The sequence below is a fragment of the Parus major genome, chromosome Z, assembly GCF_001522545.3.
Source record: "Parus major isolate Abel chromosome Z, Parus_major1.1, whole genome shotgun sequence".
In the NCBI taxonomy this organism is placed as follows: domain Eukaryota; kingdom Metazoa; phylum Chordata; class Aves; order Passeriformes; family Paridae; genus Parus; species Parus major.
Window position 1 is genome coordinate 50,671,570 of NC_031799.1, and position 27,147 is coordinate 50,698,716.

General features: G+C 38.1%; 1 protein-coding gene across 1 annotated transcript in view; it reads left to right on the top strand.

Annotated features, from left to right (window-relative positions):
• SVEP1 (sushi, von Willebrand factor type A, EGF and pentraxin domain containing 1) overlaps positions 1-27,147 on the top strand; it is a 118,944-nt gene that overhangs the window by 1,815 nt on the left and 89,982 nt on the right. The window contains exons 2-3 of the mRNA XM_015614961.3: positions 12,585-12,840; positions 14,000-14,176. Coding sequence (XP_015470447.1) covers positions 12,585-12,840; positions 14,000-14,176 — 433 coding nt within the window. The remainder of the gene's footprint in view (positions 1-12,584; positions 12,841-13,999; positions 14,177-27,147) is intronic.

Consider the following 27,147-nt stretch of genomic DNA (forward strand, 5'->3'; position numbering starts at 1 on the left):
GCAGGACTTGAGTGCCCGCTAGCTGTCAGACATACCTACGTACTCTTCCCAGGTGTCTGTTTTAATTGCTAATGACTTACAAAGGTCCCCTTAAGCTACCAATAAATAGGGGCATGTCCCCAAGATATGCCAGACACCCTAACACAATCACTTGTCGCGTTGTCATACAGACAGCAGAAATTGGTCTAGGCAGCCCCTTAACATGTGTTGGCGCTTGATCATACTGGGGAGACTTCCCAGTAGATGGTTAATGGACAGCCAGTCCACTCAGGACGCTTTTTTTTGCAAGGCTAGGCCTGGTTCTTCTTTGTCATTTGGCCTTTACGTTCAGAAACAGCCACCAAACCAAGTCTCATTTTCGAGATTTTTTTTTTTTTTTTTTTTTTTAAACATCTAATTTCTTGTAGTGTACTGTTGCTGAGTATTGGGTGCACTTGTCTGGAAACACATATTCTCATTTGAAGCTGAGGAGTGAGATTGCAAGAGGTGCATCACTGCTGGGCATATGAAATTGGCAGAGATTATTCTCTTCACTTTTGGCAGGAGAAAGCAAGTTCACTGTATAATGTGCTCAGTGCTGTACATGCCAAACCTGCTTTAGGAAAACACATCCCTGTATTAGATCTTCCACTGTGAAGCCATGTTTCAATATAGATCCATCCCAGGGGTGTTGTGTGAAAAAGTTAATGATTCAAGTTAAAAATAATCGTTAAAAACAAAATATAAGCTTAAGAAATACCATCTGTTGTCTTGATATGAAGTCTTGACTAATGATATCTTTAAAGAGAATAAACAAAAAATCCCTTCAGAAACCTACAATTTAGTTTCTTGAGCCCAGCTAAACTTTGTGGCTGCAACAGCATGACTGTCATTTTACATTGTGTTCTTATAAGAATGTGGGAAGAAAAATATTCACATGGTGACAGGGAAAATTAAGATAGAATAACAAGGTTAAATTCCGGTCTGCTTACTAGTTCTTGGTTAAAGAGACTGTACTGTGGTTTTCTTCAGTATGATTTCTTCATGTCAGACAAATTAACATCTTCAGAGAATACACTCCTTACTAGACACTCTTCAGAAAATTACTGTTCTTAGTTTAAAGTACTACTTTTGGAATAAATCTATGAAGTTTAAGAATAACAAAACTGCTATTCCCTGGGGACTCTTAGACTGCTGCTTTATGTTTTTAACTGTCTTTTGATACAACCCATAATTATTTCTTCTTTCACTTTTCTAAAATGTCTCTTTTTTGAATTATTCTTTTTCTTTTACACTTTAATTTGGGATTCCTTCTGACCAGAATTCCCTGCTTCTTTTCCAAACTTGAAAGTATCTGCAAAGCATTGCAAATTCTCTGGGATTGTATCACTTACATGTTACAGTAACAGAAAATGAAATAAAGTGCCTTGTTAGGATAAACCCAGCACTTAAATGTGGTCCTCTTTGGTAGGTCTCAAAGTGGGTAATTCATCTCATCGGTGGTGGTTCCTCTGGAACCCAGAGGCAGAGAGATAAGTGAATTCTGCAGGGTCATCAGGCCAGTTAGTGTATGACTTGGGAACATGAGTGAACAGGAGTAAGATTTACATAGCAATTGCTGTCTCAGAACCTGTATCAACAAATCATCCTAAAAGCAGACCTGTTCAGTTTGACAAACTGTTGCACAGCCACACAACGTCCATCTTCTTTGAAAACATAAGAGAGTTCTCCTTGGCACTGCAGCTTTGCATCCTCTCCAAAGGTACTATGCTGACAAGTTTATTGCAGTTTCTGTATTCTGTCAAAGCTGTCCTTCCTAACTTTTCCCATGTAGACCACACTTTGGCATTCCTACCCAGCAGATTAAAGATAAATTCTATGCAATTCACAGAAATATGCCAAATATACCGTAAGAGACAGTGGCAAGAGACAACATCCCGACGAGAATGGCTGAACTGCTATTGATGTTTGGGTTTGCCACCCCATTTATGATTTCATGTCATGCTTGAGCTAGCATGTGCTCATTTTCAGAGTCTTTCTTTTAAGGCACATGCAAACAGTCTTAGAAAGGGGAAGAAACTGAGCTCATTAATTCAAAACTCTTTGGCTTCAGTTTTTCACAGCATAAGTTGGTGGGACAGCACAAACTACATGCAGCTTATGTTAAGCAGATTGCTTATTGCATTATGGAAAGCTACAGTGCTGTTGTGACAGCAAGATAGAACCAAAGCAGAATTGAAAATACAAACAGGTTTGAGTGAGTGCTTAAGGAATGCATCTAAAGTCAAAGGACCCCGGTGGAGAGGTGTTGAGAGACCTCTAGGCAGCTGTATTGGACCTTCTGATCCTGAGAGATAGCCACTGCTAACAGCATCCATTATGCCTCGTGGGAGGGATGTGCCTTTGTTACCAGATGGGTTTTGAAACAGAACTGAGGGGTCATCATGCAATGATGGAAGTTTAATAGGGTCTTGTTTTAGCAGCTGAGAGTCACGGTTACATATATGTCAGCATTGGTGTGCTATCTTTATTGGTGAACAGTTTAAACATCCTGAAGCTGCATTGGTTTCCATTTTCATCTCTTTTAAAAAAAGATGAAAATAAAAATTATTCAAACTACTGCACATGGCAATATGTTGAATAAAATTACATCTTCTAAGAAGAAAGTAGTCTTATTTCTGTCTTTCAGTGGAAGTAAAATGGAAACAATTTCTCTTCATAATTGAAGTGAAAGTCAGAGATAGTACTCAGACAGCCTTAGACAAGTCAATTGTTGTAAAAAGTCTGGAAAAGAGGGAGCCTTTGGGAGTACTGTGTTATAAAAATAATTGCACTAAAGGCAATCTTTTTGTTTTTATAATTCTTCACTCATTTGAAGTTGGTTTAGGTATATGCAAGTGGAAAGTTTGCCATCTACAGAATAAAATTGCGTGTTTTTTGAAAATCTGTTCTTTGAAATCTGGTGTTTATATCTAATGTGAATTGAGGGAGCATGACAAATGTCCCACCAGCATGTCAAATTCCATGCTCTGTGTTATGATTAATAAATATTTTTTAAAAAGGTTCTTCCAAAGAATGTAAGCACATATCGCTTTAGAATAAACAGTTCTAATGTTTATTTAATGCTCGTTTAAATAAGTAATGGTCGATTTGTTTCTTCTGTATGACAAAAGCACAAAAGTACAAGATGCAGCATTTTTACCCACTTGGAAAATTAGCTTTTATTTTCAGTGCATTTTTAGATTCAGAATCTCATTTTCAAATTAAAAGTAAAAGTTTATTGAAGCTAAAGAACTGAAAATCTTTTCTTAACAAGTACTTGGTTAAGATTTTTTTTTTGAAAAAAGTAGTGCCCTCTCACTAAGAAAATGAACATTCATGTATGTTGTCTGGTTATCGAGCATGTGTTTGTGGATTTTTATTCCTATGACCTCTGCAAAATCTGCAGGCAAAAATGTGAGAGTAGCAGATTCTAGGTTATCTTTGGCATCATGCTCCAAGTATGTGATGATGGCTTAGGTCAGCTAGAGCTAACTGACTTCTTAACAGCATTGGGCTTCTCTGAGTTTTGAGATGGCCTTGGAGTCTTCGTTAAAGATATGGCAAAAAAAAAACCACCAAAGTCAACTTGGTTTACCTCTGTGGCCACCTTTGCAATTGCAGAGCTGGTAGTTAGGAATTACCAGATTGAAAGCAGCGCTCCCACCAGCCATCTCTATTGTCAGCTCCAAATCTCCAGTTTTAATCAGCATGGTTTTTGTGGAGAGTACTGGTCCTGCATGCTCCAACTTTGCATGGGGCTTGTTCACAAGATTAGTAGGGCAGCATCAGAGACAGGATACACATCTGTACATTGTTCACTGCCCTTAGACCAAGCCTGAAATATACCTACATTTAGAAGTTATTAAGTAGTTAATTTTTCTCTGACCTTTTGGCTGGGACAGGTAAAAAGTGCTCTGTTTATCTGCCACTGCCTAATCAGGATTAATTTTATCTTTAGCTGAAAACCTTTTCTTTGGAATCCTTCTGCTTGTGCTTACAAAACTGTGTCTCATATTTTGGTCTAATCAGAAGTCTGTAATTTGGAAGTCTGTATAGATATTGCTGCACAAAATAAAACAAATCTCATGCCTATAATATCTGAACCAACAATACAATGAATGAAATCTTTTACCACTATGGTATCTGGATGATATCATCCTAAATGTTTCACGAATAGAAATTCCTTTTCATGTGAAAACCATTTTTTATTGTCATCTCAGCCTCTTTCGGAAGGGTCTGACAATAAGCCCCTTCTGAAACCCAGTCCTTAAAAGTTAATACCCTCACCGAGAAATCAGTCTGAGCATGTGCTTTGCTTCAGAGATACAAAGACAAACCAGAAAAGCTGATGAGTGATTTGTTCTGAGATAAGAAATATATCCCCAGCACTAAAATTTTGAAGAAGTCAGGACAAAATGAGTTGGTTTATTTTTAATTAATTTCCTAGGCTTACGAGAGGCCTTTACAGCAAAATACATCATATTTAGCAGAAGTTCCAGGCATAAGCCTCAGCATTAAACTTCTGAATGTTTATTTTACATGTTCTGTGATACATATTTTACCCTTTGTCCACCAGTTCCATATGTCACTGGAATTTGTGAGTCAGATTTTCCAGGTGAGACAGCATGTTTGCGATGCTCAGCATTTTCTGACTTTTCTAGGTGCAGAAATTAGAAGTGCTATTCCTTTTAGCAACAGGTTCTTTGTAGGACCAGCACTCTGCTTAACTTTTGGGACTGCTTACTTCTCTATGACACAGTCTTACTTTTCTATTAACACAATCCAAAACAAAAGCTCTTGTTAAAATTATAATACTCCCTCTGGTTCAAGGTGTCACTGGCAACCTCAACCAGGAAGATTAAAAGCTTCCTTGAATGTAAGCAGCAGTCTGTAAAGAGCTTTAACGTTCAGAGTCCTGGTGCTCTGCTAAGCATACATAGTATGAATAGTTAAGCAGAGATGGGTTTCTCTCCTAAACACTCCCCCACACCCAGTTGGTCTGGGACATCTCTTATCAGTGATAACTTTGTGTTAGTGTTGCTCAATTCTAGCAGTCCTGGAGGGGGAAAAAAAATATTCAGATGATAACTATGATAATGAGTAGTAACAGCTAGGAGTAGATAGGTCAGGTCATGAATTGTGTTTGTCATTTTGGAATTAATTATTTAGTTCAGCTTTTCCTCTTTTTCTCTGCTTATTTAAAATAACAAATGTTTAAACTAAACACAAATGAAACAAATATTTGGCAGATGTACTAGTCAATAGTGATGTGAATGCTTGATCTGAAAATACATTAAAATCAGTTACATACTTAATAAAATATTTTTGAGTCTCTATTTTTATTATTAGCAGAAGACCAGTGCGGTACTAAAGAAATCAAATAATATCTTTGTTATATTAATGATGGAAACCATTCAGAGACAAAGAAAACTTTTCATTTTTCAAATCAAATTGAGATCTATTAGCAAATGATATTTTGAATATAGCATACAACATGGCAGCATATAAAGGTCTCCAGCCACTTTGCAAAGTCTTGATAAACTTGTTAAAAAGTTATATAGCATAAAAGCTCAGAAAATGTCTATGTACATGCCCCATTTTTAATGTCCTGCTTAGAGGAGTTCAAAATGATAGAAGAGGAAGGATATGCATGTTAGTTGTTACCTAGAAACCAGGTGCATTCTGTTCTTTCTAGTTCAGAGCTCAAAACTGGAAGCTACACAATTTCAAATCACCAGGTCCAACAGTTCTAACACAACTGTGTGAGTCAAAATTCTAATAGCTGTAATAATAATACTGAAATAATATACTGTAATATGATGTGATAATCATACTGTAATTGTAAAGCCAGTGGTGATTTTGGGTTTAGGCTTTTGTTCTGGCTGCTCAGGACTGTGTCTAAGTTGGTGTTTGAATATACCCAGGGATGGAGAACCCATAAACTTTCTGAGAAATCAGTTTCAATGGTTAATCACTCTTGCAGCAGAAATGTTGCTTCTTCTCTTTAAGTGGAATGTTGATATTTAAATATGTGCTACTTGCCTCATGCTACCAATTAGAAGATTCTGTATACATCTTTTTGCTCCCCCTCTCATTAAGTATTTATATATATGCATGGATAAGAGGACCTTAAACTCTCTTTTACCCCATCTGAACATTACTAGATCTGTCAGTCTTTGCTCAGATGTCATATCAGTACATTTCCTGGCCATGAGCATGCCTGGCTTTTTACACCTGTGCTTTCATTCCTGTATTTGGGGTTGTGTGACACAGTTGAGAGATTTACTCAGGTCATGCCAGCCAGTTACTGAAAGAACTATTTTAATATTTTAGATATACAGATTATTTCTATAAATACATCTTTTCTCTGAATTAAGAGTGCATTTCTTGCTATGGGAATATCCAAGCGTAGTTTTAATATTAGTTTATTTCTTCTAGATAGGTAACAGCTCATTCTCTAGAGTCTGTGTTGCAGTGCAGAAAAGAGTGAGAAAGGTTGGAAGCCAAAACCTCTAACTGTGGAATACCTTTTCATTCATTTTATGAAGCCTAAAGAGGGGATAAGATTAATTTGATTTAAGCAGTGAAAATAGCGAAAGAAAAGGTGGCGAAATCAGACCTTTGCTGTTTTAGAGAGGGAGCTCAGGAGGTGTAGCCAGGTATTTTACGTACAGGAATAACATTTGTATTGTTACCAAAAATTAATAAAATAAAACTCCTTAGCACCAATGTAACATTAAGAAGCAAGCATTCTTTATTCAGTTGGATGCATGAGGGGATATCTCTTCCAAAATATCTTGCATGCTGAGTGCAGAAAAAGCCCCGGATTATATACTATATTTTACAAATATATTCATAGGTTTTCTCAGAAAAAAACCATATATATGATAATCATTTTCCCAAAGCTGTAAACTTATGTTTCCTTCCCTCTGTGCATGCTTTCTGTCCTGGGAGACTGGTGATCCCTGGTGGTGGGCAACCCCAAAGACAATGCCTGGTGAACTGGTAAAAGTTTGCACAATTGGGCTATCTGCTTTCCAGTTCTTCTTCCTGCAGAATTAGCATTGTGTGGTTCCATAGGTCAGTGGTTTTTGAAGAATAAGCATTTCATTAACCTACCAGGTGTAAACAACTCTTCACCTGGCAACAGTTTCATGATGAAGGGGAACTGTATTTGTCACCCCCTAGCCTTGCATTACTCTTGTGAGATGACCAGGTTTCTTAGGAGTGCTCTGGATTCAGTGATGTCTCAGCTTCACAAAAAGCTATGTTTGATCACAGCACTGACTATTTTTTTCGTTATTGAATATTTATTTGCATAAAATCTGTCAAATTTGGACATTTTTACCTGCGGGAAAGGTGAAAGCAAAGAAACCTTGTGTCCTGGGGTGACTTTATGATACTGGTATCCCCAGTTGTCTGGTTTATGTTATGGTTATGAACAGAAGCTGAGCTTGGCAAAGTGATTTAGCATTGACATTTTCCTTTGTGAATAAAATGATGATCTGCTTCTGAAGCCACCTATGATAAATTAGGAGGTACTATTTTAATATCCTTATGAATATATGGACCAGATCTACGCAGCGTTTTTTTGTAATAAACTAACATTTATTAATTTTAATACAAGCTTAATAATGAAAATGTTACATTATAGATAGGTAAAATTAATTCTATAATATTATAAAATGGAAATTATTTCTTTTGTATTGAATAAGTGATCATCTAGGAAAAAGAATAATTTGATTCTATTCAGAACTCATCCCCTGGTGTGTATGTTTTATGCCATTCCTAAACTGAAAAGCAATCCAATGTAAGTGGTCTTCTGGGGTAGCACAGCCAAATGGCTCTCTCATGGAAAGCTTTCTGGTTTGCTTCTGAGATGCAGTCGTGGTTCTTCCTGATCTATAAGAAATAACATTTGATTTTTATCCCTTTGATCGTGTTTTTCCTACAAGGTGAATGTTGGATAATTCTGTTTTGAGGGTTAGGCTACAACTTAAGCATTTTGAGGAAAGCTTCTCCTGCAGCTGTATGATGTTATTGGAGGCTTGGTCTGTAAGGTGAGAGAGGATAACCTATTTCAACTTGTTTCACTCTAGATAGATAAAATATTCAATTCTGTCAGAAACGTCTTTAAAATCAAAACCAAGAATAAGGACAGGAATCAGGCCCAAGATTGTGTGTTTATGGATTACGTGCAGAAGATGTAATTGAGACAGTAATAAAGAACCTTTGACAACATTGCTGTGGATGCCAAGTCACTGAAGAACTCTTTGCCCTTCAAAACTTCTCGTCTCCAAATTTTGTGTTATGAACTTCATGTTAATGTTAAAAATACAGAAGTTAGAATTTAGCTGGCTTTGTAACTGTACTGGTAGGATTTGGTTTTCCATTACTGTAGTGAATTTCTAGAGGAGGATTTTGTATGATAACTCTTTTGTTGCATAAGACTTCATTTTTTAATTCTAAGGACTTTTTTTGGCACAAAAAATTGATTAGACTGCCAGGTATTTGTACACACCAAACAGTCACTGAACACAATACAGATGGTAATAACTTTTTGCTAATGTGAAAAGAATGTTTTATTTAAGATCTGGAAGGGTTACTGAAACTGTCTGATCTACTACTCCTCTGAAGGAAGTCTAGACAAGAAAATAGTTACTGAAATGGTAAAAGACTAGGTATTTCTAGTGGCTCTGTGAATTTCTGTTCAATCATCAAGAGCACTAGTTGTTTTGTTTTGTTTGTACTTATCCCCTATTAATTTATAGTAGTGACCAAATGGGCTAAATTCTCAATTTAATGGGCCATTCAGCTCTGTATTTTGAGTTATGGCTGGTGTTCAGTTTCATTTAATGGTAAAATCAGAAGCAGATGTGGATATTCTTGTCAAAGAAACAGGTTCTCAGGATCCTTTAAACTTACTAGTACCATTTAGAGGGCTTTTAAACTGTATTTATTGAAGAACCTGACAGTTTATGAGGGGACTGCAAAGCCTTGTCATGAAAAAGCGTCATCTTTATGTAGATACAGTCCATGAAGTTGTCAGGGGCTGATGAACAATCTCTGTGTGTACTTACAAGTTTAGGCATTGAACGAGTTTAGGGGTTGAACAAACATTTTAAAATATATGAACTTTCTGTTCAGGGAAAAAACAGTTTTCAAAACTGCTTTCTGGAGAGGGAAGGAGAGGATTCTCAGAATGCTTGTAATTCAGAGTTAGAGAAAACAAAAATTATGTGAAATGTTGCACAAATATTTCAGAGAAGAAGCATGGAGACTGATACTTGGATTGTCAGCAGCTCTGACAGGATGGTGACCTGTCCTCTTGTCCTCACAAAAAGAAATAAAATACTAAGTAGACCAAGGGACATACACAAATTATTTCAAAACAGACTTTTGTCTCCTCCCCCCATCTCCTCCCTGCCCCCCCCTCCACCATGCTGAATGTTTCTTTCCTTCCCTTGTTTTCCTCTGTTTTTATACAGCAGGGATTCTGTGTCTACAGTTACAGCTGCAAGACATGAGGGCCAAGCTGGTCCGTTGCTTTGTTTTGTTTTGATTTCTAGGGGCAATATGTAGCAATCCTCTCTGTTTGTCTGTCTGTTTCTCTACTCAGATTCCCTGGTGCCTGAATATTCAAGTCTTCTGGGTAGCAGGAGGACAGCTTCATGCTCTCTTACCTGTTGGCTCAATTCATGTCTGTGTGACAGAAGTACTGTCTTGAAGAGGTGGCTGCCTTTTGACATGCAGAGGACAGAAGAGATGTTGGCTCTTGCCTTATCAGAAGGTTGTGTAGCCAAGACATATTCTTCCCTCAAAAACAGTTATTTTCTCCTCAAAGATGGTCTTTTACTGATGCTTTCCACTAACTCAAACCCATGTATTTTAAAAGGTCTTGCTAAGCAATTTTTCATGAGACCAGGAACTTTCTTGATTACATGGAAAGTCATGGAGGATTTGTGTTTCAGGAGTTTCAGAGGAGATTTGTAGCAGTCTAATTTTGCAAAACAAAAATCCCTGCTTATTTGCTAGTCAGAATTAAATAGCCCTGAGATATCTGTAGTCCTGTCTTGGCTACTGGGGCCCAAGCTCATTTGTTCACTGGCCCTGAAGACTTTTCTCTGTGTTTAGGGAAAACATGGAACTTTGATTGTTGCTGATTATGAGCATTAATTGCTGAAGAATCAGGGCAATGTGGAATGCTGTCCCCTACCTTCATCTGCAGAGTGTGTGAAGCTTTCTGTTATGCATTGAGGGAAATGGTGCTGGAGGATACTACAGAAGTTGCCATTCTTCCAAAATTCAGCTTTGTTCCCCCTTCTGTACATGTTATGACACAATCACGAGTTGAAATCATATTCTGCTGGAGCAATCTGGGTGTAGGTGGGATCTTCAGAGAATTGCACTGGCAATCTCCATTATGTCTCTTAACCCTGTGTAAGTTGTGGTTTCCTCCTCGGTTAGGAACATTCCACAACTTGCATGTATTTGCGGCATATTTTTCCACCTTTATTATGTGATTTGCAGATTGAAATTTCTTTTTTCAAAGCTCAGAGATGCTACAGTTGCCAAAACCAAGTGAGTGAGGATGGAACATATGTTTTCCTTGTCCTGTTTTTCAAAAAAAGGGCCATTTTTACAGAAATAGCTTTAGACAAACATCCTGAGTGGAGAATATCAGCCTGAATACTTAAGAAGTTGGATAGAAGTTTAAGTTGCCTATATTCTGTTTTAAAATAGCACAGTTAATGCTAAATATGTTAATTATACATGTTAATTATAAATAACACTACCATCTCTGCCTGCAGTCACTTGTCTTAGAGCATCAGTTTCAGAATGCATTTTGAAATTAGGCATTTGTACATTTTTCCTACTGTTTGTCTTCATGTTGCCCTTTCTCTTGTCTTTTTCTTCCTGATTCTTTTCATTCTACTTTCCCACTTCATTCTGGTTTTCCACTTATAACTTAAGCAATATGAGGAATAAGTTTGATTTGTGAAGGGTATTATTGTCTGCAAGAGAATTTGGTTTCACTCCCTTTGGGCTTTGCAAACAAGTAATAATAAAATCAAGCCCAGCAGTCAAACATGGCTTGGCGGTCTCTCTCAGACCACAGTGCCAATGGTATGTGCTTTGATTTATGGGGTGTGTGCTTGTTTTGCATAGCATCTACCTGAAGTCAGTGAACTGACAAATCAAAATCCAGTTGTCTAAAATATGGCCTGGCTTACTGGGTAGGGGTATAAAAACTCTACTGGTTATTTAGGCTGGCCTAGCTAGTAAGCTTTTGGATGACCTGAAAGCCAGATGAATTTGCTTCATAAGACTTACATAAAGATTTTGTAATAAAACAGCTCAGCTTGGTTAATCTTTGGCTTTGGAATCTGTGCTTTTTAAGAGTGTCTTAATCATATTAACCTACTTGTCATACAATGACAATGTCTTTTGGAGTATCATTCAAAGGTCTATTAAATGTGGTCTTTTGAATTAATTGCAGCATGGTATAATCTATTATTGAAACAAACATGGTCATAATTTGTCTACTACCACAATGAAAGTCTATACCTAATTCTTTCTACATAAGTTCCCAGAGGATGGAGAAAATATTTCTTCAGAATCTCCTGCTTTAGGTTTGTGGGCAGCACCTGGCCACAAATAGGAAGTTGGTAGTCATCCCTTACTTACTCACTCTCTGACAGACTGTGGCTAATCATCAGCATGGCAGCTCCATAGGGTGGCTTCTTGTCCATGGCACATTGGCATCACATTTTTGCTGGTGCTCTGCCTGTCTCCCAAAAACTGAAACTACTTGGAGAGTAACTGGCACTAGCACATTGTCAGTCTGGAAAGCTGAAACGGGCAGGATTCTCAGGCAGTACTGAGGAGTATCACAAATGCTTTGTGTGGAGTATTATTAGGAGGAGCAAGCAGCAGGGTAGAAGGGACTACAGGCATTTTTAAGACCACAGTGGACAATCTAAAGTAGCAAACTGTTGAAAGGGAGGAAATCATCATTCAACAAATGAAGGAAGGTTTGGGACAAATGGGGAATTTTATGCTGGGTTTAAAATAACCAACAGTCTAAATATTTGTTAGGAGAAGCCTTACAATAAATCAGTAGTAGGGTTTAGTGGATCAAAACATAATATTGCATTAAAATATGTTAGATTGTATTTTGGGTCTTGCACTAGATTTTCAATGTTTGTAGTACCTATTTAAACTTCAGTCTGAAGAAAGTTACTTAAACTCTGGTCAGAATCATTGCTGAGTCTGATGCATGGGTGACTTAATCAATCAGCATGAAAAGTGTCTCATTACTTATCATGTCATGATTTCTGTGGTTGTGTAAACTGTGAGCACCTAAAGTGTGACTCGGGTTGGCCTTGTTCAACCACAGGCTGTACGTGCAGGTGTTTGACCTTTGTTTTAGTGGGTGATCTTGCAGGGGCCTTATTAGCTGTATAATTCAAATAAAAGGAGCCATATAATGGAGGAAGCAATGTACTGATCAACCACTGTTAACCCTTTGCTGAGGTGTGCAATTTCATTTTCTCTTCCAGCAAATACTACGGCATGCCCGTGGAAATGCTACGAAAGTGATATTTCTCATTACTGATGGCTATTCCAATGGGGGAGACCCGAGACCCATTGCAGCATCCTTGCGTGAACTTGGAGTGGAGATCTTCACCTTTGGGATATGGCAGGGGAACATCCGAGAGCTGAATGATATGGCATCCCACCCAAAAGAAGATCACTGTTACCTTCTTCACAGTTTTACAGAGTTTGAGGCTCTGGCACGCAGAGCCCTTCACGAAGGTATTGATGTACTAAACTCAGAAATCTACAGGAGACAGAGAGGTCTGAATAGAAAGCTCTCCAGTACTGTCTTGTATTTACACTTCATGTAGTGTTGATTCCCTTTTTATTTTTCTCATACTTTCTAGCTGAGTTGTTCATCCCTCAGTTAATAGGATAAACTTATTTGGCTTTACTCTTTGCCAACAAGATGTGAGCAAAAATCTCCTCACTGAAGTGCGTACATGCTTACATCCATTCAGCTTTTTATTTTGTCTGTGAAGAACAGACTGTGCTATTGGCCCAGTGTATCTTGTGCTTGAACAGATGAACCTTGTAGTCAGGTACAAGAGGCGCCTTAGAACTAGACTCAATACCTTTAGGGTGTCTCGTGCAGTAACAACAGCCTGTTCAGAATTAATCTAGATCCCTCTGTGTGAGAGTTAATACAATTTGTGTTTATGACCTTATACATGCAGTAAAACTGGAAAGAGGAAGAGGTGAAAAGAGAGTTTGGACTGCGATTCCTCTTTTAATCTGCTATGTGCTAAAATAAAAAGCTTTTTCTGAAAAATAGGGTAGGTTTACACAAGCAAGTGAGAACACAGGATTAAACATTTGTTTGACAGTGCTGCTTGATTGAAGCTTAGAACAGGCATCAGACTAGCCATTTGAATTTATTTGCTATAATTTTTAGAAACGTGCTACTTTAAAATAACAGTGTAAAATAAGGTTTTCTCATGCTTTGTTGCCAGCCTGTTTTTCCAGGTAAGTTTGGATTGGTCTATGTGAACATGCCAAAGCTTTTTATTTTATAATATGACCAAATGGTTTTACATGCCATGGCCAAATGTTCCTCTGCTGCCAAATAAGGCATCCACCAAAGCTGGGAAAAGCTGTCTCAACAGCTTCTGTTGGGAATGAGACTGCATTCTGGCAGTGTCTAAGACTCAAACGGAGAGAAAATCTGAATGCACCATGGATTTCAGTGAGCCCTTTTCCAGAATAAGGACACCAGTCTTTGCATGTTGAGCATAGCAAGGTTCTGCTTCATACTGGCATCTCTGCTACTTAGAACTGCAGCCTAGGGTTTTTAACAAATGTTTCACCAGTGGTAAAATGTGAGAGTATGGGATAACTTTTGTTTGAATTTTTTGTTAATAAATTGATACTATTTCAGACCTGCCGTCTGGCAGCTATATCCAAGAAGATATATCGCATTGTTCATACCTGTGCGAGGCAAACGAAAACTGCTGTGACATCATGGCAAGCTGTAAATGTGGCACCCACACTGGCCAGTTTGAGTGTATCTGTGAAAAAGGGTACTACGGGAAAGGACTACAGCATGAGTGTACAGGTGAGTCACATGTCTCGGTATCTGGGTTTCTCTGTATGCTCTGAGTACGCGGATAATCTGAGAGCTAAAAGATCTGTTTGGGTGTATGGCTATGAACCTGGATCAGAATGCACCCAAAGCTGCTGGAAAACTCTCTAGCTGAAGATGTAGTACAGCTGTAGCAGTCAAACACACCTCCTACCTTGTCCTCAGCAATAGCTCAAAGGGATGTGCAGGAGCAAGGTAAGAATAGGGCAAATTCTGACAAAGTAAAGCTTTCCTAAGAAACAGCACACAAGAAATTTGTGACTATGAGTTTACCAAGTCTGAGGTAATGTCTTTTGCTCTCAAGTGGTCATGGTACATTTTTCCCTCACAGGTTTTGCTGAGCACTTCTTGAATTTTCATAAACTCTGGTGTTCAGAGAGCGGCTTTATATGTGGATCTGTGTCGATAAATTCTGGGTGAAACAGTCGTGTAAATGTGTTTTAATTCTCTCATGATGTCTTCCAATTAACTATAGAGGAAGAAAACATTTGAGTCACTAAACAGAGATGCATCATTGTGACAATTTGTTAATACTGGTTTTGTTAATTAGTAAGATATTGAACAAAATACATACAGCATTTCTGCCTTTTTCAGTAGTTTGCATCATTAAATATTGTTTTGAGCAATTCCTAAAGACAGCAGGACTATCACGGTAGAGTTGCCCTTTCTTTGTGAAAGGGTCTTTTGACAAGGTAAGCACACCTTTCAAGTGCCACCAAAAATGGTAAAAGTCAGATTTTTTAAAATGGGCACTTTGCAGCTGCAGACAAAAGTTTCATTTTTGCTTCCTTGGTAGATGCTTCTGAAATAAATTTGTAGAATGGTCTGATATTAGATACTCTGTGAGTAAGCTGATGATTGCAGCCATCTGCTGTGTATATAATGGTAATTGAAGTTGCATACATGTATTTTAGGGAGAAATTGACCTGAGTAACTCAAACCTTTTCTTTATGTATGCTCTGTTCCATTCTTGTGTTTTTCAAGAGAGAAAAAAAGACAATATGTGTTCTTTAAAGGAAAAACAGCCTATTTTGAAATCTTTTATTCAGAAAAGGATTCCAACCTTTTTTTTAACATCTCACATCTGAGCATAGCTGTGGATTTGTAAAGCATAAGGAATCTTAAGAATGTGTCTTAACTTTTCCTCACTCTATAATGTGCAGGACAATTTGTGGCAAGTTTACAGTGACAGGACTTCAATTTTAATTGGACTATTTTTAGGACTTTTTGGCAAAACTTGAAGATATTCCACTAGCCTAACACCCTAATACAGTAAGGCTTTTTTAAAAGAATTTAAATTAAGAGGGAAATCGCTTTTCTTTGTAGTATCTGTTATTTTTGCTATTATGTTTATTTTCTGTGATTATTTTCTGTATGCTGTGCTTTTAATTATACCACTTTACTGTTGTTTATGGTTTTAAATGTGAGGCATCAGAATAGCACATAAAAATCCTTACAGTTTTTTATTTTCATAATTACCAGAAAAAAACTCTGGAAATCTTCTGTAAAATAAAATAGGAGCCATGTGCTTTGTGCTGAAAAGCAGAAATTCAGTGTCCCACTCCCACTCTTTGTAGTATTGTTGATGATGTGCCACTAAAGGAAGAACAGACTGACTGTTCTCTTCTTTAAAAAGCAAACCAAACAAAACTTCTTGGCCCACAGTGGGAACTTCATGTGGCCAGAGATATCTGTGCTGATTGTGGCAAAGGAAGGGAGTGAGAGGGAAAATGGAGGCAGGATTGTAACCAGTTCCCAAGTATTGCAGAGTGCATAAACACCTCCTCTTCAGTAACTCTTCACTTCTCCTTCTTCTCCTTAATTACAAATGTTGAAGTTCAGACTAGAGACAACCAAAGAAAAATACAGAAGGCAGCAAAAATAAATCATGTGACTTTTCATTAGGACTCTTTCTTCCATTTCATCAATAAAAAGTGAGTTGTTTAAACCCACTGCACCTTTCATAGGAGAGGTAACAAAAATTCAGATCTCCATTTGTATTTTCTTCTCCCTCTTACAAGGATATATCTTTCACATGGCATTTTCACATTTTTTTTTTCAGTAAGGCTCTCCTTGGAAAGTTCTGTTTTAAGAGACCTCTTGGGTTGGATGACCTTCTAGGTTCAAGATTATGCAACTAAAGATAGTACCCATTATTTTCACCTCATCAGCTGCTCCTAAGCAGAGCCACAGTTATTGGGGAGGTTAGGAAACTCTTGTCCCCTAGCTTCTTTTGTCTAACATGTCGATCCCATGTTTTGCAGCACAAGGTATTCATAAAGATGATATGCAGCTCACAGGGCAGAATAAATGGCTTAATTCCTTGTAGTCTAGGCTGGTTATTCATTCTTTTGTTTATATTTAGCTCACTGCTTGGGTATAATTATTGAATTCCACCATCCGCATGAATATTTAATAGCTTGCCTAAGCTTTTATTTAGGAACATGCAGCATATCAGTAATCATATGCACAGCTACTAGGGCAACAGTCTTGGCTTCAAAACACCACATGGATTAGATTTCTAAAGAGCCTTTCCAATGAAACATGAAAACATGAAGACTAAACTTTTTTTTTCTTTTTTTTTTTTACAAATATTAATTCAAAACACATTACTGAAAAGACTTTAAACTGAGGATATGTAGGTCCAGCAAGGCAGGGAAGATTTGAATTTTGTGGTTTCTTGGACTGTGGACCTAATTTTTATCCAAGCATTTTTCCATGAGATTTTCAGGATTGTTCCTGTTGAGAATACAAAACCAAACCCAGTGTTCATAAATTGGATACCTTTTTTATTAGAAAAAAACTTCTGAGTTTACTACAGTACTTGCAGTTCTTTCCTTAGTCACACAGAGGAAGAACTTTAATTCCAGTGGTGAGTCCAACCATCTAGTCAAAGGAAAATAAATATTTCTTCTGCCTTGCTGTCTCCTTCCTCCCTTCCTTTTGAGAGGAGCTTCCACTCCCCAGAAGCTGAATCACCCTTTCTCAATATTTCTCTATGGGAAGCGTTTCTTTAGCTACCCTGGAGGAGTTACTGACTAAATGAAGCTTTGCCAGCCATCTTGGAACTTGGCAGATGGTACTTGGAAATTCTCACTAAGTTTTCAAGATTCCTCCAAGTCCCAAGGCTTCCAGAGTTAACAACACATATAACAACATATGCTATACTCTTCAGCAGGTGCCTACCATGGATCTGGAGGAGAACCACCGACAGTACTCTGAGATTCTGACAGACAGGGAGGGAAAAGAAAGCAAGAAAGGGAGTGTATGTGAAAAAGGGTGTAGAAAATGTCTTCAGGCATAGTAAGATCTCCGGTTAAATTTGCCTGTTGAATCTGAAGGCTTGAATTACTTCATGGAACTGCAGATTTTCAAGCCCTTAGAACTTAGCTTCTTGCTGTCTCACAAAGCAGTGCTGTTTTATGCTTTCATTCATTGATTCTGCATCTTAAAACTGGGTGGGAGTTTGTTTTGATTCCGCCTTGGCTTTAATTTCTAAATCAGAAAAATACTCTTAATTTCTAACTCAGCTGTCACTAAAAGAGGGCTCCTTGTAAGACCTGCAGCCACTGAAAACTGACAAATGGGAAAAGGGACATTTCTTTGAAGAAAGTGTCAAATGGCTGCTAGTAAGGCATTTTGTGTCACATAACCCTGTAGATCTTGATATACCAAAACAAGAAAGCAAACAAAAATTTTACTTTAAACTATTTCAAATAATTTGGATTACAACTGTGCAAGGAAGTTGGGATGTATATGCTTAATGAAGCAATAATGAAATGCTTTCAAAACCTGAGCAGTTTGGAAAGACTTAGGAGTTAGACTCAGCTGCGCTAGAGACAGAAAATCCTTAATGGAGAGACCTTTCTCTGGGTACAACCTGTGTCAACCTGTGATTCACCCCTTTTACTAAACAGCTCTTTAATTAGGAGCCCATTTCTATAACCTAATGTATCTCTGGTTGGGATATGTTTGTATACTTTATTATTTGTACTTTAGTCTTCTTTTCTTACAGAGTGACTTTTGATCTGTGATAATACTCAGAGGTTCTATTGTGAATATTCTGTGTCAAAATGACTGGCTGTCATGTAAGGAGGAGGGAGCTAAACCAAGAGAAAGGATGCAAAATGCCTGTAACTAAGTAAGCCTGAATTGATGCCAAATTAATACTGGCAAAAATATTCCTTGCTGCCATTCTGTGTATTTTTTTCTGTTTTTTATAAATCTTGTGACTCTTTTTGGGTAAGAGTTTCAGGAAACATCGTGATGGTTAAACACAAAATAAATGTAAATGTGTTTTTCTAGTGAGGGTAGCATAATGTCATGATGGGTGAGTACAGGAGAAATGTAAATCAGTTTTCCAGTGGTTTTTACCATTGACAGTACTGGAAGACAAGTGGATGAGAAAGGTGGATATAAAAAACCTTTATAGACATGGATATGGAAGTTTAGTAGGTTAATTATCTTTTAAAAAGTCTTTTAATTCTTAAAACAATAATATAAAAACATTAACAATTATTGTTTTTGTGAAGACTGAAGAAAATGGCTTTTACAAATGTTTTGTGTTCAAAATAAATGCATCTGGAAGCATACAGATGTGCTACTATAGATTTTTTACATTTAAATCTGCTTTCTTAAAACTTAATCCCCTGAAGCCCAGTATTGCATGCTTTGCTTCTGGAAATTAGGTAGACGTTCTTCTGCTTGTTGCTATAGAAAGGAAAGCAAGGCTGAGGGAAGAACTTAATTGGATGCTGCAAGATTTTTTGAAATTTAGCACACAGTAGAGAAAATTTCCTTTGGTTTGAGAATTTAAAAGTATATTGCCAGCATATTCTTCATATCAGGAATGGATTTTGGTTGGGTTTTTTGTATTTTTTGTTTTATATGAGTGATTGATAAAGATGATGGTTGCTACATGATCCCAGAGCAGCTTTGCTGTTGTTTTAAGTCACTTCTGACACCAAAGCAGTTTGTTTCCCACCTGTACAATCCCCTTTATGAAGATGGGGCATGTCTGGCAGTGAATTTAAATCCAGATTTAGTCCATCAGAAAAACTCTTTAACAAACTCTAGACTGAGACAGTGAGCTCTTCCTTACAAAAAAAAAAAAACAAACAAAAAACATGAGTTTTAACATCTAACTGCAAGGGCTTTGCCTGCAAAACTGTGGGAAAAATTACCTTTTCTTAGTCAGTTTTGTACAAATTTTTCACATAAATAAATGGCACATGAAGCTACTGGTGGGTTTTCACCAAATCTGTAGTTTTGACAAGGCACTTGAACTGGATAAGAGTATCTTGTACCAACGAGATCTGCATCAATTCTTTGGAACTGAGTGACTCTTTGCCTTGTGTATCAACTAAATAAATCTTCTGGCTCAAAAGTAAAAATTTTAAGTAGCATGATAGCTATTAGGGGTAGCAATGTTTCTGTGGTATATTTTTTTTCTAACTCTGTACAATGTGACTTGTCTCCCTTGAATTTTAGAGTGACCTGTGGCAGAAAAGGAAAACCCAGAAACTAAATAAAACCTACCAACAAAAAAGTTTTCTCTGCATTTCTGCACCATTTCTGAGGAATTTCTTTAACAAATGAACTTGTAGGGTGAAGGTGAAAATCCAGATTCAATTTTGACATATGCAAACCAGAGACATATGAAAAGCAGAGGTGTAATTTTACACCTGTATGTAGCATTGAAAAACATCCATCTTTTCCATGTAGATGTTATCAGAGGCTTTAAAAAAATAGATTTCTATGATAAACCAGGCTCTTTCCTGTTAACTACAGAACTGTTTCTGCAATAAATTTGTTGGAATGTTAGAAAATGATACACAACTTACTCTTATTTCCTTATCTTCAAAGTCACATGTCTTGGTCACCTTAGAATGTCAGCCTCCAGAACATATGTGAAATTTGAGGAGAAAAAAATTCAACCATTTGGAGGGCTTGAGAGATGCAGAAACCATTCTCTGATTAGAAATAGACATGAGAGAAATAATCTTCCACTCTCTGTGTCAATCAGATTTAGGCTTTCTAGAGAGTCTATCCCCATGTGTGGCCACAAGGGAAACATTGCAGGCAGCCATTCTAATAAAAAAAGTTAACAAAAGTGTAAGTACAGTACCAGCTAGGTTTAGCCTTTAGTTAAATGACTGTAAAATCTTTACTGTTATAGCTGGGCTTTGTCCTGAGGCTCTAGACAGGGTGAAAAGCAAGCTGTCTTACCTTCACTGAACTTGTGCATGGTTTGAAAACATCCTTTTTCAGTAGTGCAGTCCTGGTAGTTGTGGTAGTTTAAAAGTTTACCCTGGACATGCCTTGTTTAACTGCTTAAAATATTCATTAGCCAGTTGTCACTGATTTTTAAACAGTTCAGGCTCAAACCATTTGACAAGGGCCTTTGATAAGACCTTAACTGGTCTAGTACATTTGAGAATCTATTTTAGGGTTGAGACTGGCATAATAGCAGGCACTTATTGGAGCAGTTGTCCCCTGAAATCCTTTAATGAAGGATTCTTTGCTCTCCTTTCTGGATTACACAGTGTCATCTTACTTTCACTACCTTTTCAGAAACACATAGCCAGGATGTTTTCATAGACATATTGTTCCTGAACTTGTGCCATCTCACAAATTAAAAGCAGACAAGTTAGCATTCTGTGAGCTTTTTAGAGCTTTTGTTTTAGAGAAGAATATGTTTAAATTCTTGAAACAGTGCATCAAGGACAAAATGAGATAGAAGTATACAGCAAAGCATTAATTTTTTAAGTGAGGAGAGAGGTTAAAGGACTTAAAATTTGTTGTAATTACCTACTTTGTTCTTGGTGGCTCTCTAGGGCTCTGAAGCTTCACATTTAACTATTTGAGTCATTCCTAGAAACCAACTTCTACTACAATTAACGTGCAAGTTTTAATCTTAGCGCCTGTGAGGTTGTGAATAAGTATCAGGAATTCTAACATCATAAATTGCCCCTGAAGTCTTGTCAAAGTTGATTCTTTTAACTGGACTTGATCATAGCACTCTTACTGTGACAAATTCAGGCATCCCCTGTGTCCCTACATTTGGATTTTAATGGATTGTACACACTGTATTTGTCACATGTCAAACAAATTTGACTCTTAGCTCTCAGAATCAGTTTCAAATTGAGATGGAGTGTAGAAATATTTTCTCTTTTTTAAAAATCCCTTTCTTGACTTATGCTGTGAAATTCATTCTGCCCAAGCCAGTATACATTGCAAAGTGCTTTCCCTGTAAGAAAGAGTACTTTCAATATTTTAAACAAAATAATCTACTTCTATTCCAATATGTTAATATTGTGTATAAAATGCAATTTGCAGCAATTGCAAATGTTCAGAGGTGGTGACCTGTTACTTGCCTTGGTTTTGCTGAGAGGGAAAAAACATTGATGCAAAAGTGCACAAAGCTCATCAGGTCATAACCCACATCTAAATAATTCATTAGTTTGCAGATTTTGACCTAAGGAAAGCCTTTTGAGGGATGTGCACCCAAAAGGCAATAGAGAGGCTTCTTCCACTGCGATGTGTTCACTTGTCTACCACTATCAGAAGAGCATAAATATTGTAGTGAAAAAGACTAAGATTGTTTTTCTGCTGCCTCTTTGGTTCAGTCCTGACTTCTCTGTGCTCTCTGTGGAAAATTGTCTGGCAGGTTCCTCAGATCATTTCACAATTACTTCAGGAAAGAACCCTCTCTGCCCTCTGCAGTTGTGCTCTCACTCCCTCCCACACTCTCTGTTTCTCCAGACCAACAGGGGTCCAGAAGCACTTCAGATTCTTCTACCACTCAAGCAAAGGCCATGGGCAGCAGGAGGCATATGGTGGAAAAAACACTGTGATGAAAAGGTTTCAAAATCCCACTCAACTTTTTCTCTTCAAATGGAGAAGAAATGCAGCATGTAGGTTGCAGATAGGTAATAGACATTCTATATAAGGTGATTAAACCCGCCAAGTTCTCAGCAGCCAGAATGTTTGGTTGATTGTCTTACAAGCAGCCTAAAATCTGCTGCAGATAGCCCAAATTTCTCAACATGAAATAATGCTGACTGCATGGTAGAGTGTGATCCAGTCCCTAGGGAAGGAGCAAGCAGCAGCACAGATCAATTTAATTAAACAGGAAATTGGTTTTTACTGGGTTTGTTGGTGATTTGATGAAAAGAGAATCAGAACTCTGCATAGAAATGGAAGCATCCTCAGGTCAAAACCCTAGGGTTTAGCTTGTAACCATGCAAAACAAAGCCAGAAAAGCAAGTCAGCACTTCCAATGCAGATGTTTTAGTAGAACTAGCACCTGAAGGTAGTTTGAGAAGTTGGATTTTTTTCTCCCTAGTCTGAAATTTATTGAATAGGAAATGTTTTAGTCAATAAGAGTAAGAAGAATTAATGAACCTTAGGGTTGGTGGGGAGTTGAGAAATTGATATTACAGGTGTAAAATATAGTTAAATATATGATCTAATCTAATAAGCCATGTCATAATCAATCTAATCAACATAAGCCATGTCATTTAGATATAATTTGGACCTGACAGATATGAAACTAAACCAAATAAAATTAGGCACTAAATTGCAGGTTTTAAGCAGTGTAAAGCATAGAGAAATGGCAAAAATCTACCATCTCTCTAGGTATGGCAGATGCACTGATTTTACACAGACCTGCACCTATTGTAACAACCGCAGAACTGGCTGCTTCTCCTGGCCATTAACAAAATCTGCTGGTTGTTTTTTGTTTGTTTTGTTTTTTGGGATTTTTTTTTGGGGGGGGGGGGGGTTGGGTTGTTTTTTTTTGCTGGGTTTTTTTTTCTCTGACATCAAAAGAAACATCCTAAAGATGGGGGAGGGGAAGAAAAAAATAAGAGGGGGAGGACTTTTGCCCCCAAAAAGTTCAAAGAAAGGGTGTTCCCTTGTAAATTCTAGTAAGTATCCATGCAAAATTGCCTTCTCCTTGTGGAATGTGGTTTGTTACTCAAGCAATAATTCCAGAAATACAAGAACTTTTCTACATTGAGGCTACTACTACTGCATGTTTCTTTTTCACCATTTATTGCCATTAACTCCAGTCTGCTTGTTGATTAGTACTTCACAGATTAATTGAGAGTGTAGCATTGCTCTGACTATTGTCAGGCTCCATGTCAGCTCCAGTTTTTGGTTTTATGGCAAAAAAGTGCTTGCTGCATTCTCACTGTGTTGCCCTAGAACAACTCATATCTGGAAATACACATAGGTGGCATTAAAAACTGTACAGAGATACAGGCAGTATTCTTGTGAAACAGAAGCATCCACATGATGGGCTGGGAATACCCTAAGTCTCATTATTTTAAAGACATGTATTCTGAGTTTTATGCCTGTGTAAAAATATCTGGGGCTCTGGAAGAAAACACTGGACTGTTATTGTGTTTTCTCTTTCTATTCTTCATTTCACACATTGCCCACCTGCTGACTTCAGAACATACCATGAAGCCTGTGCAGGCATTGGAATGCCAGTCTGCTAAAGCCTGCTGCAAGAACTTTAGCATCACAGGAGTCAAGACTAGTGCATTTGACATCAGCAACACTGTGTAGGGAGTCCAGTCCAGTGTGGAGGTGCTCTAGAAACTTTAAATGCAGCAGATATCTAGGCTAAATCTTCTGCATCTCTTACCCCTGTGACACAGTGGTGTCTTGAGACTCAAGAAAGAAGGTATGGAAGAGGGGGCTTTTTTGCAGGAGTATGAAATACTGTAAAAGTCAGTCAAGTAACTCAGTTCACAGGGCTAAGGTTTTCTAATACAAGGAGGAAAGTGGGAGGCTGAGGTAGCCTTGTTTTGAGCAGTCATGGTGTCAGCACAGGATGCACATTGTGCTTGCCAAGCCTCATAGTCATATACCAGAAAAGCTACATGTTGTTAAGCTGGTGGTTTTTTTGGACCTGCATTATTTTCTGTCTCACAGAGGCATTAGTATGTATGCCTAAACATATTGTGATCCTTTAGGCCTATTTCTGTTCGCAGCTTAGTAAAGAACTTCACATGAAATGCAAATGTTTCCGTCATTTTAGAACTTAAGCCTTTGCCTCAACTTTGGATCAAAATATGCTGTCCGTTGCAAATCCCTTTGAGTTTTCATGTCACTGTGAATTGTAGAGTAGTAAAACACAAATATAAATTTTGATCTCTTTTATTTCTGAATGGAAATTCCAAATGCCATATGAAATGCAATGAACGAAACCTTTTCTGAAACATGGCGCTTCTGTGAGCACCCATATTCTTCCTGGTTGGCCAAAAACACTAAAAAATTGTCCCAGTGGCAGCACAGTGATTCTGGCTAGGTCATGGCACAAAGGTAAAGGACATTTAGTTCTCATTAGTTGCTTGACTTCATCAGTGAGAGTAGCCAAGCTGGCTTTATAGATGGACCAGCAGCTCACCTTGTGCTCAGAGTTCAAACCCCTGAGAACAGAAGCAATGTGATCTCAAAATTTGGACTGAGAAGGATCTTACCTGCCTCAGACACTGAGGGACTTTCTGCCAATATCTCTTTAGAGTAACAGTAACTGAGGGTTCCCTTCATGACTACCTTTTTCACTACGTAGCAGCAGAATTCAACAAGAACAGAATCACTAGGCTGGAAGAGACTTCAAGATCATGAATTCCAACCCATACCTTAACCATAGCCTCAAATAAACCATGGGACTGAGTGCCACGTGACTCCACCACCTCCCCGGGCAGACTATTCCAATACTTTATCACTCATTCTGTGAAAAACTTTTTCTTAATATCCAACCTATATTTCCCTTGGCACTGCTTAAGACTGTGTCCTCTCATTCTGTCAGTTGCTCCCTGGAGAAAGAGACCAACCTCCACATGACTACAACCACCTTTCAGGGAGTTGTAGAGAGTGATGAGGTCACCTCTGAGTCTCCTTTTCTCCAGGCTAAACAACCCCAGATCCTTCAATCGCTCCTCACAGAGCTTGATGTGATACTCCTTTTCAATACTCATAGAATCATAGAACTGTTGAGGTTGGAAATGACCACTAAGATCAGTGATTCAGACCATTAACCTAACACTGCCAAGTCCACCACTGAACCACATCCCTAAGTACCATTCCTGTACATCTAGTAACACCTCCTCTATTTTTCTGGACAGTCTTTTCCAATGTTTGACCTTCTTCATCTTTTGGTGAAGAAAGTTTTCCTAATATCCAACCTAAACTTCCCTTGGTGCAATTTGAGGTCATTTCCTTTCAGCCTATAACTTGCTACTTAGAAGAGGCTGATCCCCACCTGGCTACACCCTCTTTTCAGGGAGTTGTAGAGAGTAATGATGTTCCTGCCCAAGCCTCCTTTTCTCCAGGCTAAACATGCCCAGCTCCCTCAGCTACTTGTGCTCTAGGCCCTTTTCCATCTTTTCTACCCTTCTTTGGGCACGCTTCAGTGCCTTCATGTCTTTCTTGTAGTGAAGGGCCCAAAACTCACCCATGCTAATGGCTCTCCCAGCCTAAGTGCCAGAGGAGTTTGGCCTAGAAGCAGTAATAAGCTATACTGTGGCCCCAAGAGCACAGTTTGTATGGCCCTCAATTCCAGCTAAAAAATGAGGTGTCTTGTTTTGCTAGCTGCCAGGATTCTGCTGTCTTTCCTGTCCCGATAATGCTTCATCATCAACAGCATTTCATCATCAACTGCCTGTGCACCTTCCCCTCTGCCACCAACCAGAAGGTGACTTTGCACTCTGAGAACCTGTGAGAAAGTCCTGCTTGCCTTCTTGTTCCCCTGCTTGTTTTTAACCTGCCTATCCCCCCAGATGGGGGTGATGGATTACAGCTGCCACTTGTCTGGCTTTTGCCTCAAGGCTGTACCACAGGCAAGTATTAAAGTAATAAGTTCAAGGTCTGTGAATGTGATGTTTCACAAAGTTTTCTGTAATGTCTTAAATTTCACTCCCAGTGATGTTAGAGACTGATTTATTCTCATTATTTTAAGGTAATTTTTGGGAGGCCGAGGAGGCCTCCTACATTGAAATAGAAAGTGCAGTGCCTCACACATTCATAATCAGAGAGGTAGTTTATAAAAAGTCACTTGCTCCCCTTACTGGTTCACAGCCTGCAAAAGTACAAAATGCTAGCCAAGAATTTGGCTCCCTCTCAGGAAAAACTGGGATGTTTTTAGATAGCATTAATTATGTTGTGAAGCTAACTATTTGGAATCAAGTGCTATTTAGAAACAGATTTTCTAGCTTAAATTCTGTGGTTTGATAATTTTAAGTCTTGGGTCCATTGAGCAGTGGTTCAATCATTATTGCTGCTGATTGCTGCTTGACTTTTTCTTTTTTTTCCTTTTTGATTCATATTGCAGTTAAGAGCGTTCTCTCCTTTTTCTCCATCTCTGAAGATGTGTATGGCAAAAGAGCTTAGAAAGAGAGCAGCATGTATTTAATGGAGAAGGTAGGAGTAGAAGTATGGCAGACCTTTTTTCTCCCAAAACATGTAAAGAATCTCGCTGCCCTTTATAAAGAGAACAAGTGATTGTGCCTTTTCTAGGTGAAAAAATTACTTTTGAAGCAGAGAAGAGGATGGGGAAGTGGGACACAGAGCACAGGTTCACTTAAATGTGCAGAGAGATTGAGAACCTGACAGTTCTTGAGACAACCTCACTCTGGCGTTTCCCTGCTCCCTTTCTGGCAGCTGCTGCAGGATATTTCATTCTAGTTTAATCAACTGCCCTTCAGTCAAGTACTTGGATCTTACAGGTGCTACTTTGGCACTTTTTGTCCATACTGATAACAAAAAGGGGCCTTAGGAATGCATCACTCACTGCTCTGGGATTCCTTCTTTATGGGATAACTCCTGCACTGCAGAAAATTAGGTCTTTGAAGAGTGGCTGTCTACTGGGGGATGAAAAGCATGGTTCAGAAATGTTTAAAATGGCAGTTCTTCACAGTGGAAAGCTGTGT